General features: G+C 37.1%; 1 protein-coding gene across 1 annotated transcript; it reads right to left on the minus strand.

Annotated features, from left to right (window-relative positions):
* Positions 1–474: 474 nt before the first annotated feature.
* On the minus strand, positions 475–15,678 carry mfsd2al2 (major facilitator superfamily domain containing 2a-like 2). The gene is made up of 14 exons (XM_067393838.1): positions 15,577–15,678; positions 15,311–15,430; positions 13,148–13,272; positions 10,334–10,466; positions 10,018–10,096; positions 8,547–8,692; positions 7,982–8,072; positions 5,199–5,314; positions 4,882–4,965; positions 4,678–4,761; positions 4,381–4,493; positions 2,860–3,003; positions 2,412–2,588; positions 475–950 (listed from the first exon to the last, which is right to left on the minus strand). The coding sequence occupies exons 1-14, from the start codon at positions 15,676–15,678 to the stop codon at positions 569–571; spliced, it is 1,896 nt and encodes a 631-aa protein (XP_067249939.1). The 3' UTR covers positions 475–568.
* Positions 15,679–21,357: the final 5,679 nt, after the last annotated feature.

The raw sequence follows: 21,357 nt of genomic DNA on the forward strand, positions 1-21,357 counted from the left end.
ACAGAACCCATCTTGTTTCCTTCCAGCTTTTTAAACTATAAAATGAGTTTGCGTGTTCCAGACAAACTGTCAGCATTAGTGTTGAGGCATTTTCAGTGACTTTTTTTTTTTCAGGTTACATACGTTGACTGTCCATATTGAGTGAGTCATTGAACCAATTGACTCAATCGATTCGTTCAGAACACTGATTCATTCAGGAACTCCACTAACCACTATACAGAGCAACTTGGTTCTGCTTTGCCTTTGTTTGCAACACACAAAGTAAGTTTTGTGTACAATGTAAGCTACTTAACTTATTTGCTATTTGTAGTAGTAAATATCAACATTGCACTCATGCAGCGAATCACAGCTATGCTGATATTCAGAACAACATATGTTTTTGAATCGCAAAATTTTAATACAGAACAAATTCATCAACGAATTATGAATAAAAAAGGAGGCCAACGAACAGAAATAAATGTTTATTTAGGGAGATTAGATTCATACAGGAATGTTTGCTAAGCCGCCTATGTTTACTCATCTACACCAAAGAACTTATATTGACTATATTGGCTTCTATACTCTTTGTCTACACCCATGTAACTTTTGACCTGTCATCTGGAATGTCTTGAAACTTCAGTGCAAGTTGATGTGTGGCTTGAGTTTCACTCAACTTTGATTCAAGACGTTTCACACTTGAATTATGTTGTTGTGATGATGTTGGGTAAGCTCTAGATTTATGAAACTGGCTTGCTGACTTGAAACTCTCATGTAAATCAGCACTTGTGTTGCAGTGTTTTTGAGGAGATGATTCTGTCGAATTTTTTGCTTGAGAGACAGATTCGTTTGCATTAAGATGAGATGTTATTCTGGGCTTTGATTTGAAGATGAAACTCTGACTGGGCTCATAGATTTGTTGACTTATGGGAAACCTTTCCTCTTCTAAATTGGGAAGTGTGGCACTGTTAGACCTAGAAAAGCAAAAGAAAACAATTATCATCACAGAGAAAACATTCATAAATCTTATCAGATTTACTCAGCTATTAGGGAACGTTCTCAGAATGTTCTGGCAAGGTTCTCTCAAAGTTATGAACAAACGTTCTTCCAGGAATGTTAATAGAATGTTCATTCAAAGTTACCAGCTCTTTAATAATGTTCTGAGAAATGTTAGCACAAAAACGTTCATTTTACATCATTCATGGAGCATTTTTTTCTGAAATGTTTTAGCTGAAAACTTGTTTTTTTTTTTAAATATTACTTTTCATGCACACAGTGTTTGCATGAAGTTCACAACCACATAAAGATATTGTTTCCAAAAAGAAATTAGAAAAAATTAAAGTGTTTTTTGACCTTGCATGCATGTAAACCTACTGTAGACCTCCAAAACAAAATAAGCAGGGGCACTTTAAATATTAATACTTGTTTCAGAATGTTTATAGAACATTCAAAAGTAACTTTCTCATTATATTTGAAGAATGATAAAGTGGAGTGTTTCCTTAATGTCCGCATAACCAAGTAAAACATTGACATTTTGAAAAACTAGACATTTTAAACATTCAGAGAACATTCAGTAATAATGTTTTCATAAAGGGATAGTTCACCACAAAATGAAAATTATCCAATTTAGGTGTATATGACTATCTTCTTTTAGCTGAATACAATCAGAGATATATTAAAAAATATCCTATGTTTACCAAGCTTTATGGTACTAAATAGTAATTTTGAAGCCTAAAAAAATGCATCCATCCATTATAAAAATAATCCATACGGCTCCAGGGGGTTAATAAAGCCTTCTGAACCAAAGCGATTGGTTTTTGTAAGAAAAATATCCATATTTAAAACTTTATAAATTAAAATAACTAGCTTTCGGCAGATGGCCGTACACATCAATTTGTGGTGGAAGAGTAACTTCTGATCCATTGCATGACGCAATGACGAACGCAGAAGCGCAGAGGATGGAGCAAAACAAAATCAGTCATGAATTAGAAGTCTAAAATGTGAATTTTTAAAGAGAAATGTCAGATGATTTCAATAGAAGAGGAGCTTGACTTTGTTGCACAGCCCTATTTGTTTGAACCGCGAGAGGCGTCTAAGCTTACCCTACTCCAACATCGCGTCAGGGGTTACTCTTTTGCCACAAGTCGACTTGCGCAGTATGCATTCGGTTGTCTGGAGGAAGCTAGTTATTTTAATTTTTACATTTTGTTTTACAAGAGTACCATAAGCTTGTACTTATAAAGCTTGGAAGAACCAGGATATTTATTTTTAAATATATCTCTGACTGTGATCATCTGAAAGAAGATAATAAACCTAGGATGGCTTGAGGGTGAATAAATCATGGGATAATTTTCATTTTTGGGTGAACCAACCCTGTAATGGGAAAGTTAGCTAAATATTCTGGATAGATATTGGTTGACACTAGTACATCTTACCTTGTGTGTCCGAGATTTTGTTGAATCTGCTTCTGACATGCTTCATTGATTGGGTACAGATAGAAAAACACCAAACCCACCAGCAAAGAGGTGATTGGTATGGGGGCCAAAAGCAGTTTCAGTGCCAAGATGACTCCATCCGCATGACTACATGCACCTGCTTTATATCCTGTGAAGCTTCAACAGAAAAACACATTGCTCAGTGTAAACATTTCAGTGTGAACATTTCAGACTTCCATAAAAAGGGCTGAACTACTGCAAACATAAGCATGATTTTGTTTTTGCTCAAACATTCTTGCCTGACAGTATTTAAAAACTTGCAGGACATAGAGCATGAACAATTGTACTTGAATGTAGGGCCAGAGTCCACAATATTTTTAAAAACTGACAGTCCTGCCACATTAAATCAGGCATTACATTAGCTCGGAGAGAGCGAGTGCTGACTCACTGCAGTGTCATAGTGGAGATGCCAGCAGACAGACCTCCTCCAAGCTTGTTGCAAAACCTCGAACAGGAATAAAACAGGGGCTCCAGGCCCTTGCAGGAGGGGTTCTGAACAGCAAACTCATCAACTACATCTGGCAGCATTGACCTGAGCAAAACAGAAGCATTTTAACTAGATTTTTAGTGAGTGGTGCTTTCATGTGCAAAACACACAACTGTGTGGTTGTTTGGGTGACCTGAGTGGTTTTTAGTACATTGCTGTGTGGTTTCTCTTGGGTGTTGCTTACTGGCCCAAATTAGTTTCACATTACGGTTGCTTGCACCACATGATGTTTTTTTTGGGGGGGGGCAGATAATTGTTTTTTTTTTGTTGTTTTTTTTTTTAAATATTATCAAACAGTGAAGACTCTAACAGAGGTTGGAGGGTTAAAGTCAGTAGAGGAGAGGTGAGAGGAGTTAAAGTGTTAGTTCACCCAAAAATAAAAATAATGTCATTAATTACTCACCCTCATGTCGTTCCACACCCATAAGACCTTCGTTAATCTTCAGAACACAAATTAAGATATTTTTGTTGAAGTCCGATGGCTCAGTGAGGCCTGTATAGCCAGCAATGACATTTTCTCTCTCAAGATCCATTAATGTACTAAAACATATTTAAATCAGTTCATGTGAGTACAGTGGTTCAATATTAATATTATAAAGCGACGAGAATATTTTTGGTGCCAAAAAAACAAAATAACGACTTATTTAATGATGGCCGATTTCAAAACACTGCTTCAGGAAGCATCGGAGCACAATGACTCAGTGTATCGAATCATGATTTGGGTTGCGTGTCAAACCGCCAAACTGCTGAAATCACGCGACTTTGGCGATCCGAACAGCTGATTCGACATGCTGATTCATTATGCTCTGAAGGTTCCTGAAGCAGTGTTTTGAAATCAGCAATAAGTCATTTTTTTTTTTTTTTTTTTTTTGGCACACCAAAATTGTTCTTGTCGCTTTATAAAACTGATTTAAATATGTTTTTAGTACATTAATGGATATTGAGAGAGGAAATGTCATTACTGGCTATGGAGGCCTCACGGAGCCATCAGATTTCAACAAAAATATCTTAATTTGTTTTCCGAAGATTAACGAAGGTCTTACGGGTGTGGAACGGCATGAGGGTGAGTAATAAATGACAGAATTTGTATTTTTGTGTGAACTAACCCTTTAACTCTGAGTATGAGCAATAGTAATTAACAGATGTTTGCCTTAGCAGACTCCACCAATTATATGACCTCTCCATTGGGTTCAATGAATGATTGAAAGTAATTAAACTGACATTTGACAACATAAACAAGTGCACATTTTCCCTTTAAAATATTGATATTAAGCAAAAGGGATTGCAATGTCCAGCATACAATTAAAGTAAGATTTGCTGGTAGATCGGCAAGTGCTAAACTCTCCATGGTGAAGAACGCTGGCCTGATTAGCAAAGATGAACAGCATGAAGTGAACAGATCTAGGTCTTATTGTTACTCACCATGGTAACAAGAACAGTGCAGCTAAACTAGCTCCAACCAAAACACACATGACCATGTACACCGCAAAGTTCTCTGACATGGCAACTAAGACCACCAGAGCTGGTATGAGGAGCTATAGAGAAACACAGACAAAGACTTGCTATAAAAATCTGAAGTTGTTTTACAGTGGAAACAAAATTTATAGCTAAGGTATGCACATTGTGTTCCAGCTACTAGTGCAGAACTGCAACCACTAGGGTACAAAGCCAGAATCATTGTGTATGGTCTCCTCACCATCGGCATCAGAGGAAACTTACAGGTAGACCTATAAAAAGTGCCGTTTTCTTGCCCAGCTTCACCAGTGTCATCTGCCACATTGGCACTGATATGGTAGCAGCCACCTGTGTGCACAATAGGGCATCCAAGGAGTTAAAAATCTCATGAATCATGTAAGGTCATGCTAAAATTGTCCTTCCATTGGTACAATTCTTTTAATTCTGCATTTGTATGTTCAGACTTACCAGTATAGCTAACACGAGATACTGGAATTGAGCTCCTAAACCAACAACATGAGTGCAAAACACTGTGAAGTTCCCTAAAGACATCTGGAAAATTTCAGCAAGCATTAATGGAGTACTCTCATATGAGAATGGAAGTTATTTGATGTATTAGTTCCTAGCTTAAAATTAAACATTAAGATTTATACAATACAGAAGGTTTTTATTATTTATCACATACAATTTCAATCAAATTGTGTTGACATGATTGAACGTCAACATGCTTTCTTTTTTTTAGTTCTGATTTTCCATGTATTTTATATGTTACCTAAAGGTCCTACCTGAAAAGCTAAAGTGGAGAAGAAGAAGCCGAGGACCAGACGCTGGTATGACACATGGCCAATGAGCTTCTTCAAAGCATTCAGGTATGTAGTGTGCATGTGATCACTCTGAGGCCCTACAGGAGCCAGAGCGAGATGCAACAATACATCTTTACAAAAGCTATGAAATTTGACACTGATCTGGTACAGAGTTAAGAGCTAGTTTGGTGGGATTTTAATCATAAACACTGAAATTACTACAGTTCAAACACATATTGTTTCGCTCGCAAACTGTCTGCCATAAAGTTACCATTATTAAATGTTACTCAACAAATCCTTATGCTCAATAATATGATCATGGAATCTGGCAGAACAAAACAAAAAAATCTTTGAAATTAAAGGCATAGTTCACTCAAAAGCTAAAATTATCCCATGATTTACCCTCAAGCTATCCTAGGTGTATATGACTATCTTCTTTCAGACAAACACAATCAGAGTTATATTAAAAAAAATATCCTGGATCTTCCAAGCTTTATAATGGTAGTGAATGGGGACCAATATTTTGAAGCCCCAAAAAGTGCATCCATCAATCAAGTAATCCACATGGCTCCAGGGGGTTAATAAAGGCCTTCTAAAGCAAAGCGATGCATTTTTGTAAGAAAATATCCACATTTATAACTTTCCAAACTATAATAACTGTTGAAGTTCTGGATGAAGAGTGACCTCTGACCCTATGAATGACGTAGGATGTAGGAGTAGCATAAGTTTATACGCTTCTCGCGGATGAAACAAATAGGGCTGTGCAACAAACTCAAGCTCCTCTTCTCTTATATTAAAATCCTCTGACATTTCTCTTTGAAAATTCTCATTTTAGACTTCTAATTCATGACCGGTGTTTTGTTTTGCTCTATCCTCTGCGCTTCTCATACATGAAAATCCCTCACCTTTCGGCGAAATTCGGCGTTTTGAAACCAAAATAGGTGACCTACGTGAATCGTGTAGATTCGATGAGAATTTTTTATTTTTTTTGGGGGGGGGGGGTGCCAGAAGGGAGTGTGAGATTCAGTGAACTGCGATTCAGTGAATTGCGAACAGGTGCGCGTGCCAGAAGGGAGCACGAGTGCATGGAAATATTAACGAAGGGCCTTGCATCACCAGTGCAGACCACCATCAGAAGCGGAAAGCTTCGGCGATTTACCTGACTGAATTTGGTGAGTGATGGTTTCAATAATTTTAATATTTTCTTGTATATGAGTTACCCAGGAACTCTGTTGACATAGACTTGGCTAACGTTAGCTACAGCTTGATGAATTGAGTCATTGAACACAGCAGGAGAAACGCAACGTTAGCCAGCTAGCTAAAGCTCCGGTGGAAAATTATTAGCTAAATACCGTTTTTGAGGAGGTAGATTTTGAGGTGAGGGGACTGACAAGGCAGAAGGTAAAGTGGTCCACCGTTCTATCAATAAGCAGACCTGCCAACCTGTACGCAATTTGCGTAGCGGACATGCATTTTGACTTCAAAGTACGCCGGTACGATTTGTCACTCTAAACTACGCAAAAACCTGGTTCTGTGCACGCGCAGTCCTTAAATCAAGCAACAGCAAAAGAAGAAGAGTTCGATCAATCATAGCGCTAGGTTCTTCCTCCAAATAGCAAGTGGGGATGATTGACAGATGCGTAAAGCCTATCATTAAAAAGAGACTGAAAATTGACACCAATAAAGATTCCCACTTGATCCCCCTTCATAATACTTAGTAAGGAGGCCATAATAATTTTTGACTCATGGCTGAAGTTAAGTTTCTCCAGCTTTCCCCAGGTTGGCAAAAAAAAGCATCTCAAAATACATCAGATTGATGCTTTAAAATATGGAATATTTAAATTTTTCTTCCGAGGGACCATGCCCCGGGACCCCCTTACAGGGGTAATATCCTTCTCACCTTTTTCACCCCTGACCCGTTTTCATACTTGGCTTCTGCGATTGTCAATACGTAATGTGTTGGGTCAGAGGTCACTTTTCGACCTGAACAAGACTCGCATACAGCAGTTGCTGGAAGCCAGTGATTAGAATTTATAAAGTTTTAAATATGGATATTTTTCTTACAAAAATGCAGTATTTTGCTTCAGAAGGCCTTTATTAACCTCCTGGAGATGTATGGATTACTTTTATGATTGATGGATGCACTTTTTTGGGGCTTCAAATTTGAAGGTGCCATTCACTACCACTATAAAGCTTGGAAGAGCCAGGATATTTTCAATATAACTCTGATTGTGTTCGTCTGAAAGAATAAAGTCATATACACCGAGGATTGCTTGAGGATGAGTAAATCATGGGATAATTTTCATTTTTGGGTGAACTATCCATTTAAGAGACAGTCACACTACACTTTTCGTTCCATTGACTTAATATGCATACGAATGCGGGAGACTGGAAACGCAAACTCAAGTGAAAAAGTTTCACATTTCACTGCATTCCAAAGTTCAAGTTAGGTGAACTCTGACCTGTGAATTTGTATCACGTGAAGACCAATAGAAGATTGATATGCCACCGTGCGACCTTTTAGCTGAATTAAAAGAATTCAAACTTTAAATCTGCAGTGTTGCAGTAAAGTGGAGTAGATTGCATATTTTTACATTCTTGATGTAATATATGTTAAATAATAATGTTTTTAAAAATTACATTGCAGAATGTGACGTCATTTTGTGACGGTTGCAGTGTCCATAGAAATTTCAAGTGCTCAAAGTCTATTGTGACCACACCTTTTCTCTTTGAAAAAATAATTTGTACACAAATGTGTGGCACACCTTTTTGTTCTTTGACCCCAAGGAACAGCACCATACAACAAACAAAGAAGAGTGCACTCATGACTAGTGCTGATATCATGAAGGCACTTCTCTGTTGGGAAACACACAGACATATATGTAAGACAGACTCATGCAAGTTACAGAGGCATTAATAAGACCTCCCCAAAAAAGCGTGAGGGATCTACACTAAACTACAACTGTTTTCAAACAATGTTTTAGCTAGATTACAACAGTAATGAGTGAGTTGGATTACATGTTAATCAGAATGTGTATTTTCACATGGTCCTGTAGACTAACTGTCCCCCGAGGCTGCAAATTACCCATAGAAATTCCGTTAAAAAGTAATTGTGTAATTGCCACACATTATCAGACCCAAAAAGTACACCTCAAAGTTAAATGCTTTTTATGGCTTTGTTCAAATCCCTAAGTATGAGCAGTATTACAAGCTAAGCTTTCCTTAGCAAACACCACTAATTATAAATGGAAAAACACCTGAGTAACATCTGAACATTTGCCCTACACGGTATTTTATAGTGTGGTATTGGTGTGTAGGAGTTATTGTTACGGTTTCATGAAGTGCTGTGCTGTGTGGGAGATCCGGTACTTGGTCCACGTTCAGACAGGCTTGATCTTTGTCTTTGTTATACACCCACAGCACCTGACCCTGAATCACAGCCGCCATCAGCATAGCTAACGCCTCCACACTCATCCCTGATAGAGAGACAGAAAGAGGGTGAGACAGATGTTCACGCAACCATACAGCCACCGATAATACCAACTATTGCTCAGTGAAATGCTATCACACACATCCTGCTTCCAATTAGGGCCGTCTTGGCAGTGTAATAATAGGTTATAATGGCCCTGTTCCAAAACTTAGTGAGCTGCCTACTGCCTAAATGGGCAGCTGCCTTATAAGGCAGCATTCTAACCAAAATGGAACATTGTAAGTGGCTGATTATGATCTATGTAGGTCGCAACTTTGCGCCACACATAGTGTTACTGTTGCATTTGAAAGAAGTGTCTTATGCTCACCAAGACTGCATTTATTTGATTTAAAATACAATAAAAACAGTAATATTGTGAATTTTTTTTACAATTTAAAACAACTGTTTTCCATTTGAATATATTAAAACAATGTAATTTATTCCTGTGATCAAAGCTGAATTTTCAGCATCATTAATTTACTCCAGTCTTCAGTGTCACATGATCCTTCAGAAATCATTCTAATATGATGATTTGCTGCTCAAGAAACATTTTTGATTATTATCAATTACGAAAACAGTTGTGCTCCTTAATATTTTTGTGGAAACCCTGATTTTTTTTTTTGTTCAATGGAAAGTAAAAAAAAAAAAAAAAAAAAAAAATTATTTGAAATGTAAATCTTTTAAAACATTATAAATGTCTTTACTGTCACTTTTGATCAGTTTAATGCATTACTGTTTATGCATTTTAATGCATAAAATAAACTTTTTCATTTTGTTATATTGTTATATATGTATTTATATAAAATTATATAGTATTTATTGATATTTTGAATGATCTTTTATTTTAAAAATTTTCAGTTTTCATTTTAATTTGTTGTTTTATTAACAAATTATTTATTTTAGTTGAGTTTCACTTTATTTAATTTAGTTGGCGACATCTAATTTGAGTTTTTATTTTATTTCAGCTTTATTTCAATTAAACAAAAACAAAATTGCAGCAAAGTTTAACATTAGCATGTTGCCAAGCTAGTAGCGCAATATTCTAAGATACGTAATAATGCATACCACAACAAACATTTGATTAAATAGTAAAAAAGGAAAACTCACCCTCATGTTGTTTCAACCTGTATAAGTTCCTTTGACTTCCGTGGAACACAAAATATGAATTTGTGAAGAATGCCCTCTTTTCCATAACATTTCTTAAGAATGTCTCCTTTTGTGTTCCATGGAAAAACAAGTTTGAAGTTTGAAACAACATGAGTGTGTAATTGATAACAGAATTAGATTTTTTTTAACGCTGACATACAGTGTGAGTGTTTGAAATGTTCTCACTGTAAGCTGTGGCAGAGTCTCTGTCTTGTTGATCTCCTCCCAGAAACATGTTGAGGGATGTATATGGAACACTGTAGCACTGCAGGAAGCATAATGTTCACTTTGAAGACGTCAGCAAGTAGCACAGCACATGAAAGACATGCGGGGGTAGCTGAGTGATGTAACAGCCACTTGACCTCAATCATGAACACAAGAGTGTTGCTAATGGAAGTCGGCTAATTTGCCTATTACATAAAAAGCTTTTTCTGTAATCATCACATGGGGGAAATGACAGGGCATATGTTAGTGATTGATAGAATAAGGAATGAAGTCATACACTCATGAAGGTCTCAAAAAGACAGCTGATGGTTAGGTACCAGGGCACTCTGAATGCTGAGCTCACTGCATTGTGGGGTATGAACCACAGGAAGATGTAAGCGAGAATGGCCAACGGCATTGACAGCACTGCCCTGAGACAGGAAGAAGCAGATGAGTAATATCAAGCAGGGTAAAGCTGCCTCATAAACCACTTTTCTCATTTCTTGCATGTGCTGGAAACTTATGCCCTTTACAACCATTCCATTCTCAACACTTTATTAGAAGAGTCTATGAACAACATCTGTACTGAAAACTGTCCATTATCATAGACAATAATTATGACTCATACTTCAGTGAAAAAACAAACAGGAAATGCACATACAGTAGTGCACTTACACTGGAAGCCTATCAGGAAAGCAGGCGAGAGGGTTTAAAAGCATAAATGTCAAGCTATTTTTGTTAATGCATTTACATGAATGATTCAGTAATTTATCTGTTTAGTAAAGTTCTAAATGGACTCTTTTCACATATGGAACACAGAAGTAAACTACTGTAGGGTAAACCTCTGTAAGGTGACATGGGATGTTTTTCCATTAACACTTTTGGTATGCACCCGGGCTCAATTGACGTCAGAGTTTAGTTCGTTTAGATCAGGGGTGTCAAACTCATTTTAGGTTGAGGGCCGGATTGGAAAAAAATAACCATGTGCGGACCGAATTAATTAATTAAAAACAAAAAAAAAACAAACAAAAAAAACCTTAGTGCGCTGATAGTTGCATTAATATTAACCATATAATCAACATATACACAAGTACACTGCGCTTTAAAACTGCATTTGTTTTTACAGCGAAAAAACTATTAGATTTTTAAAATAATGCATTATTAAATTTTTTTTATTATTAGTGATGCACCTATTTTGATTTTTCATGGCCAATTACAATTTTTTTTAGAAGTAAATTGGCCAGGTATGTTAATAGTTGCAGATTTTTTTTAAGCACATTTATTCGTTCAAAAAATATGTGTAGCTCTTTGATATTAGAGGCAAACACTGCATTTTTTTTCACAATCCCAACAAAGATGTTATGCACATGAGCATGAGCAGTTGTTTTAATTTAAATGATTGTATAATTTCAAGATTAACAGCAAAAACAGCATGGTTTGACTTTAGCTTTGTGAAATTATTCTACATAAGACACTTGCAGAAAACAAAATCAGCAGATGGACTGAATGAAAATGCAAATTCACTCTCTGACAGTAGATGGCGCTTATGGAACAGCAGTGATAAAGCATTTCAATGGTTACTGCTATACACAAAACAATGATGCGTCGATAAATAGGCTACTACTTTATATGGAGATAAGAGGAAAATCCACCAAAACATTTCTGAAGACAGTTCCCTTCAGAAATATATTCACATCAACCCCAATTTAATATTTATATTATTCTTCCTATGTTTCATGAACAGTGAGCTTGTGCATGGTAGAGTATTTTCTCTGCTGGCACGTCTGTTCTTTTCTTTGTGTCTGTATTCAGCGTGTGCCTGTGTTAACGTCCTGTTTACAGACCGCGTAAATATTTCCACACAAATTAAAAGTTAGGGAAATTATTACAAAGCACTTTGTTTGCAAGCTCGGAATAAAGATTGACCAAAATAAAACTAAAAAACTTTGGATTTTTGACCAGTGGACTACTGCATCTCTATTTTTTATTATTTTTTATTATTATAGTTTAATTCATCCCGCAGGCTGGATTGGACACCTTTATGGGCCGTATGTTTGACACCCCTGGTTTAGATGATGTGAACCAAAGTCCCTTTAAGACAAGTCATTTCACTCGGCGGCCATCTTTGAACCTTCTCTCGGGCATCCTGGGCATCATGCAATCTCTTTGAATGGGGAAACATCAAATTCTCCAAAACTGTTCGCCAACCTTACGATTAAATTTCATATTTGAAGTCACCAATGAAATCTAACAACAACTGGCTCATAAATTTAGTTTCTAAATGCACGAATCATGACAAAAAAACCCTGTATTTTTCAGGCTGGATCAAGCTAATGCGCATGCGCAGACCTAAATGCGTGTGTCTTCGGAGGCACGCATCTGACTGTTTCTATAGAAACCGGTGATTCTAACGGCCGCTGAAGTGACGCGATGACTTTACCAGTCGGCGATTGACTCTTATTAAGAAGGCGGGACTTATTCCGCCATATTGCGCGTTACACTTTCTCCCATTCAAAACAATACGAGTGACACGTCTTGTGTTATTCTTTGGTCTTTGTGTGAACACTGTTTTCCGTACTCCGGTGCACACCTGCGAAGCATACCCGAATCTGCATAAAAAGGGTGGTCCATGTGAACTCTGGAACAGTTCGCTGCTAATATGAATGCAGTCGTATTAAATTGCAAAAGTGAACCGCTATGTACTGACGGTCCAAGTGATTCGATAAAACTGTCTCTGCATCCGAAATGGTGTACTGTCTGAGTAAGTACATTTGAATTTTTAAATGGAACATTACTATTCCATAGATACAATTTAGTACCATAAATTTAGTACCACCCCCCCCCCCCCAAAAAAAAAGTAATAAAAAACATATCAAACTAAAATATACTACATTCATTTCACTGAAATAACAAAAAAATCTTTCATTTGACAGCCACATGAGCAGCACTAAAGGATTAAGTTCATTATCTGCAAGTACATTATTAGTACTGTGAATTTATCTAATTGGAATTCACTACAAATGATATTCATTAATATTAAAATAGGTAATATTTAATTAAAATATGCAGTACCACTCATGTCACAAACTCCCCCTCTTATCTTACCACCCACCATGGGAGAAGCTTGCCAATCGGGGTCCACCTACTCCTGCTCACTAAATAGCCGACGAGTGGGTCAGTCACGGCATCCCAGGCATGACTGATGAACAGAATCAAAGATACAAAAAATGCCTCCATCTGAACACAAAACAGAGAAAAATAAGAGTAAATACGGGTGCATATTTTCCATGTCAGAGATAAGATTGCTGAGATTAAATGATTCTATTCAAGAAACTCAGTAAGTGTTTTTCCTCCATTCCAAAAATTAATTTCCATTTATTGCCATTCATTTCTTGAAAGCAAAATAAGTTCATTATATTATAACAAAAAAACTGCTCAAAGAAATTAAGGAACATCAGAGAATCAGAGAATAGCATCAAGTCAATTAAACTCCTGGGATATTGATCAGGGGTGCGTTTCCCAAAGCGAACTATGGTCGCAAGTTCCGTCGTTACCAATTGAGTTCAATGGGACTTACGACCATGGTTCACCAACGATGCTTTCGGGAAACACCCCTGGTCAGTTAAGTATCAGAGGGGGTTGTTAATCAGTTTCAGCTGCTTTGGTGTTAATAAAATTAACAACAGGTGCACTAGATGGGCAACAATGAGATGACCCCCAACAGGAAAACAGGAATGGTTTTACAGGTGGAGGCCGCTCCTGGAGGCGATACCTGGACCCTACAGAGGTTGCACAGGCAGTCCAACTACTCCGGGATGGCGCATCAATACGTGCCATTGCCAGAAGGTTTGCTGTGTCTCCCAGCACAGTCTCAAGAGCATGGAGGAGATTCCAGGAGACAGGCAGTTACTCTATAAGCGCTGGACAGAGCCGTAGAAGGTCCTTAACCCATCAGCAGGACCGGTATCTGCTCTTTTGTGCAAGGAGGAACAGGATGAGCACTGCCAGAGCCCTACAAAATGACCTCCAGCAGGCCACTGGTGTGAATGTCTCTGACCAAACAATCAGAAACAGACTTCATGAGGGTGGCCTGAGGGCCAGATGTCCTCTAGTGGAGCTCGATTGGCATTTTGCATTGAACACCAGAATTGGCAGGTCCGCCACTGGCGTCCTGTGCTTTTCAAACGAGAGTAGGTTCACCCTTAGCACGTAACAGATGAGAAAGGGTCTGGAGAAGTCGTGGAGAATGTTATGCTGCTGATGATCTGGCGAGGCATATCCATGGAGGGACGCACAGACCTCTACAGGCTAGAAAGTGGCACCCTGACTGCCATTAGGTATTGGGATGAAATCTTTGGATTTATTGTCAGACCCTACGCTGGTGCAGTGGGTCCTGGGTTCCTCCTGGTGTACGACAATGCCCGGCCTCCTGTGGCGAGAGTATGCAGGCAGTTCCTGGAGGATGAAAGAATTGATACCATTGAATGGCCCCCACGCTCGCCTGACCTAAATTCAATAGAACACCTCTGGGACATTATGTTTCGGTCCATCTGATGCCGCCAGGTTGCACCTCAGACTGTCCAGGAGCTTAGTGATGCCCTGGTCCAGATCTGGGAGGTAATACCTCAACACACCATCCGTTGTCTCATTAGGAGCATTCCCGACATTGTCAGGCACGCATACAAGCATGTGGGGGCCATACTGAGTACCATTTTGAGCACTTTACTTTTCGGGGTGTCTTTGTATTCAGTCCTCTGTAGGTTGATCATTTTCATTCAAACGATGTGGCATCCTTTTGTTCCTAACACATTACCCAGTCCATATCAGTATAGATATCCGGCATGATATTTTTCTTCATTGAGATCTGATGTTTTCAAAGTGTTCCTTTAATTTTTTTGAGCAGTGTATTTTATCAGTGCCCTATTCATTTTTGAAGGATTGAAGAGTGAAAAGGTTGGTTTTGTAATCTTTCATCGAAATGTACTGACTTGCCTCTGAAATGACCTCTCTTTTTGGCTGATGTGGCTTTGGCTGCACTGGCTTTTTTAAAAAAATTTGAATGAATAACCAGTTAGCTTTTTAGGTATTGTTTTAGCCATTGTGGCATTTGCCACTTACACAATCCAATCAACATAACAGAAGGATATAGTGCTATTAGGTTAATAGAACATGCAGGTCATATTCTGCAATAAATATTAATTTGACAATATAAATCATTATTAATCTTTGGACTATAATTTAGCCAAAGGTGAGAAAATGCTTACATCATTCTTACCTGCACTACATCCAACAGAAAGATCTGTAGAGAAAAACCCATAGCAATGTTGGTCATCTGATATGGTACACCTCCTACTGCATAACACAGCTTTCTGGAAAGGGAAAGCCTCACCTTATTCTGTAGACACAGAAAGAGCAATAAAGAGAGAAACATTGGCCTCTTTAAAAAAAAAAAAAAAGAAGAAGCATACAAACGTTTAAAGGAGGTGTTCTCTGTATATAGCTATGAATGATTTACAAAATACTTTGTTAAAAAGAACTCACAGGAGTTTCTTGACCCTCTTCTGTTTTTCTGTTACCATGTTCATCAGTGATACAGGTGAAAGCACTCTGTTCTTTATCCGGCTGTGTTGTAGCAGTCGGCATACTGCGGTCAGCGTTGTGTTGATTGTACACTCTTTCAGCCTAATAAGTCTTTGGTGGTCTGTTGTTTTTAGTCTTTAATCAGTTATGATTATATACTAATTCTGCTGGTTTCACTAGTGCCTATTGATTCCTAAAAGGAGTGAAACCAGTGAAACTAGTCCATATGAATCCTGAAGTGGGAGTGCAGCAACTTCACCGATCCTCCCACAGGTGTAAAAAAAGTACATTTCTATAATGTACTTAAAGTGCTCTATTTTCGCGCACTGATTTTGTACTTAATATACTAAAAATTCTACTTTAGTACTTCTTAAGATAATCTTAAGAACATCTAAGTGAACTCAACTGTGCTATTTTGAGACACCATGAAATATGAACTAAAATGTGCATTTAATATACTATCTCTGTGTTTAAAACCCATGGTGTACTAAGTGGTATCTAAATACATTTTTTAAATAAATAGATAGTATATTAAAAGCACATTTTCATGGTGTCTCAAAATAGCACAGTTGAGTTCACTTAGATGTTCTTAAGATTATCTTAAGAAGTACTAAAGTAGAATTTTTAGTATATTAAGTACAAAATTAGTGCGCGAAATAGAGCACTTTAAGTATATTATAGAAATGTACTTTTTTCCCCACCTGGGACTGTAACAAGAGATGCCGTCAGACACACAAGGACTACTTTTACAAAATAAACATGATTTGTTGAACATCGAAGTGTATAAAAATTTTTTCAGTCAACTTTTCAAGATCAAATTTAATTGTCATCTACCTGCGGAGAGTAAAAGAAAAAGGTTAGTGTTAGATTTTATTGTTTAAATTTGATTGAATTAAAGCTGCAGTCCACGATTTTTCCTTTGTCGCCATCTCTGTTTGAAACCTGCAATTGCAGTCATATGCGGAACAGTTATCTGTACGTGCGTTGTGCCTCGGCACAGCTCGTCAGCGCGGATGAATCTAATGTTTGCTGTCAATCACCGCACCAGTGTGGATACTGCACTTCAGAATCACAGATTCTACGTCTAAAAAGTATGACCAATATAAGAATTTTCACTGGAAAATATCATCTGAACAAGTAAGTAACATGTCTGCCACTTTTGTTCTGACCAACTGAGGAAAAAAGCATTAGGCCTACAATAAATCACGCTGCCAATGATGATTAAATCTAATGATCGCTTAGCTTGGATCATGCCAAACCGTGCAAATTATTATACTTTGTTCTCAAATTGTTAATGTTAACAACATCAGCATTACTATGACTATGTGTATATTAGCGTTACCTGTAGATTTCAATTTCAAAGTCTTTTGCTTTTTGACTACGGGTGAATCTCCAGTTGTCACTTGGATCTTTCTGGATTACAATTCACCATCAAAATGATAAGTTTAACCCTTATAGGGTCTTTGGGGTCTGCACAGACCCCAAACGACGTTTGCTCAAATAAAAAAAAATATTCTCTTTGTCCAAATGACATGAAACTTTGTACCGTTGTTAACACTTTCTAGATCTACAAAGAAAAAAAAAATCGGAGTGATATCTTGTTTTTATGTTAGTGTAAAAAAAAGGGTCACACTCAGGGTCTTCGGGGTCTCCACAGACCCCAGGCAATAAAATTTAATTTTGTTATAAAATAACTGCTTTTTAAAAAACAAATGTAATTTTACTCTGTTTATTAATGTTTTTACTTCATATTTGTGCAGTTTTTGGAGGATTTCTCGTATCTTTTAAATTTATATAAATAAATAAATAAATTAATATTTTTACAAAAACAGCTTTTTATGTAAAATTCCCTTTATAAAAGACCCACATTTCTAACTTTCATTCATGGGGATAACATGGATAATTTGACATGGTTTAGTGTAAGATTTTTGCCCATCTTTTGAAAAATGCAGTTTTAAAAGTAAAAAAAAATCACTTTTACCAGTAGATGGCTGCAGAGCTCCACTATTTGTTATGTGCTATTTGACTGACTGAAAGACATCTTTTCATAAGTTTTTTTGTTGGATTCATATCTAAATGTTATGAAATCACAATTATAACAATAAAAAATACTTTTTGTCAAAGTTTAGCATTTTTTGTACTGAAAAAAATTAATTTTTCCAAAATGTTGATTTTGAGGATGAATTTTGTCCATTTTCACAGTGGAGTCTCATCATAATGTAACAATATTGAAAAACTATTTTTTTTCATTACAAAAAATGCTAAACTTTGACAAAAAGTACCCTTTATTGTTATAATTGTGATTTCATAATATTTAGATATGAATCCAACTGAAAAAAACTTATGAAAAGATGTCTTTCAGTCAGTCAGATAGCACATAGCATATAGTGGAGCTCTGCAGCCATCTACTGGTAAAAATGATAGTTTTTTTACTTTTAAAACTGCATTTTCCAAAAGATGGGCAAAAATCTTACACTAAACCATGTCAAATTATCCATGTTATCCCCATGAATGAAATTTAGAAATGTGGGTCTTTTATAAAGTGAATTTTACATAAAAAGCTGTTTTTGTATAAAAACCTATTTTAAAAAAATATTTTTTAATTTATTTATATAAATTTAAAAAATATGATAAATCCTCCAAAAACTGTACAAACATGGAGTAAAAACATTAATAAAAAGAGTAAAATTAAATGTTTTTAAAAATTGCATTTTGTTGCCTGGGGTCTGTGGAGACCCCGAAGACCCTGAGTGTACTTCCCAAACGAAGACCGCATAAGGGTTAATTATTTCAACTGCTGTGAGAACAGGCTATAAATGATCCACTACCAGCAGCGTCCTCACGTGATAAAACCGACTAGCCTGGACTCCTTCCTTTCTGTTTACGGACATGATGTAATGACGCACAGAGGAACTGCCGCATGCTCAAATTTCCCGCGGAAATCCACCATGTCGCTCTTATTATAAAACATTATTACAAGCTTACCGTTGTGAATCGAGCTAAGATAATGAGATAGTGTTGAACACTGGCTGGTTATGTACTTGTTCAAAAATTGATTTTGGATAATTTTTAACCAAAAAAAGTTACGGACTGCAGCTTTAAGTCAGATTAAAAAAATATTTATATCAAAAGTATATCAATAAGGATCACATCCCATCCCAAGGATGACATCCCATTTCAAGTAACAATTTTTCAATAGTTTTAGTTGACTAGTCATCCACTAAATTGTAATTTTATGACACTCGTGTCTAAAGCTTGGTGCTGACGCAACTGTCATAGTGACAACAGCCAATCACATTACTTTCATCTTGGACTGCAACACAACACAAAAAAGCCAGCTTTTGACAGCTAGTTTGTAATACGAAATGGATGCCGATTTTGTTGCGCTAGTGATTGCTTGTGTAGTCTGTTGATGTGGGGCCTGCAAAACTGGGTGATTACCCATCGCAATGATAAGCTTTTCCTCCATTTTGATGTTCCTCTATGTGCTAGGGTATTTGCATAAAGGGGATCTGATTGGCTGACGCCTGCGTTGGCGCTTGAAAAGCTGAAATTTTTCATCTTCTGCTGCAAGCAATGCCAGTGATGCGATGCAATGGAACCCACAATTCATTTCAGCAATGCAAAACGTCACCCATTCAAAGTAAATGAGAAGGATTAATGCAGACGCTCCGTGTGAATGCAGCATTACGGATTATGAATACAAAGGAGTGCACTATATATGGAATGTTTATTTAGAATTTGAACAACACTGCAAAATGGCTGGCACCCATTACTGTACACATCGCATAGAGAGCGATTTAGATTGTACAAAGCTAATGTGCATTAGTTTTATTAAGTGTTGGAGTTTGTCAAGCTATAAAGTAATTCAGCTACAGTCAGGTCCACAGGTTGTGAATCTGGGCTTGCAAACCAAAGCTTCCCAGTTTCTTTCGTAAGAAAGAGTGACCCGCGAACTGGAGAGATCTGTTTTCATTGGCGGACTGTCCTCAATGGTGCTTTTGCCATCCACAGTCTATAAAGAGATACACATGTTGGGCACAAGGTCAAAACTATGGTCTAAAAAAGTAACTTCACCCCCCCACCCCAACACCCAGTTTTCCTGGCCATAATAACAGGAAATTATGATCAAGTGAAAATATAATAGAAAAACGTAACCTTCGAATACTGTATTCTTTTAAATGCTATATTTATACCAGAGGAAACACCAGTTTTGACACCGCCCCTGGTTAAACAACTGCATATTTGTTTTTTACCATTCAAGCTGTTACATAGGATACAGTGACAATACAGAAATGCTCAGGGTAAATTGGTTTTTATTCCTTTTAGTCATACAGATTTCATTCTTTAAGATAAGTTTGCTAAAACAGTCTATTTGTCAGTACAATATGACACTGGCTTTTGGACTGCCATTTGATGACAAACCTCTTAACAGATTAAATCCGCTCACCTGCGCAGGATTCCATATTTGTAATATGTTTTGTACCATTGCATTTAGTGTACCAAATGTTGTGTACCAAAGCTATCAAAGTTTTCCTCCCATCTTATAATAAAGATCTGAGGTGACTGAGTAAACCAATGAGTTTTAACACAATAAAAAGTCACATTTTTATCATCACATGACACGTAACACACGATATTAAAATAAGCATTAAATCACTTGTCCACATTGAAAATATTTTTTGGATGACACAAATACCTTTTGCATGCATCCGTTTTGGATAGCTCTACCAAAAACCTTGCCATCATTTTATTCAGCCTGTCAAGTATAGCTTATCATTGTTGAAAAAGACATCAATGCAAAAAACGCATTGTGTTTAAAGGTTTATTGGTGTTCACCATAACCATGAAATCATTGAAGTCATTGTTTAAGAACACAGGTGGCTACAGTCATTCTAATGACCACAAAGCTTAAGCCAATATAAACGACACACATACTCCTTTTCCACCAAGGCAGTTTGAGTGCTGGTTCAGAGCCAGAGCCTAGTTTCAAATCAGTTCTTTGTCTTTCGACACCCAAAGCACCAGCTCTGAACCAGGATAAGTGGTTCGTAAGTAGCACCAAAACATTGCTGGTCTAGAAGAACGCTTGCGTCAGGGGCTGGAGGCGGGTTCACTGTGACCAACAAGAAACTTGTGACTGCCATTTTTGAAATAGCAGCTTATCGAGCTAATAGCAGCTCGACTGTAATCTCCGTCTATACAAATTACGGTGAGCTGCACGAACGTGTTGGATTTGCCATGTTTGGATGCCAATGTATGTTTGCAAAGCCATGAGCATCAATAGTAACGCAATGTCCGCCATTGTTGATGGATGGCTTGTTCAAGATGCATCGGAGCTGTGCAGACTGATCGGCATATGACATCGGAGTGCCGCGGAAATGTTTGTAGAGCAAAAGACTACTTGTGCTTTTGGATTGCTCTTGCGGTGCTTTGTGTCGTGCACTGATTGGTCTGTGCGGCACGGATGCATCTCGAAATGCTGTTCCTACTTAGAATTTTTGTCTTGTTTCCAGTCCAAATATCTAAAAATTCTTAGATCAAGAAGCATTTTCTAGACAAGTACAAATTATTTTCTTGTTTTCAGGAAAAATAAGTCAAAATTTAAGTGAGTTTTTTCTTAAAACAAGCAAAATAATCTGCCAATGGGGTAAGCAAAATAATCTTATTTCAAACTGAAAACAAGATTATATAGCTTATTTTTGTTTTGAAATAAGATTATTTTGCTTACCCCATTGGCAG

Source organism: Chanodichthys erythropterus, chromosome 9 (assembly GCF_024489055.1).
Source record: "Chanodichthys erythropterus isolate Z2021 chromosome 9, ASM2448905v1, whole genome shotgun sequence".
Classification (NCBI taxonomy): domain Eukaryota; kingdom Metazoa; phylum Chordata; class Actinopteri; order Cypriniformes; family Xenocyprididae; genus Chanodichthys; species Chanodichthys erythropterus.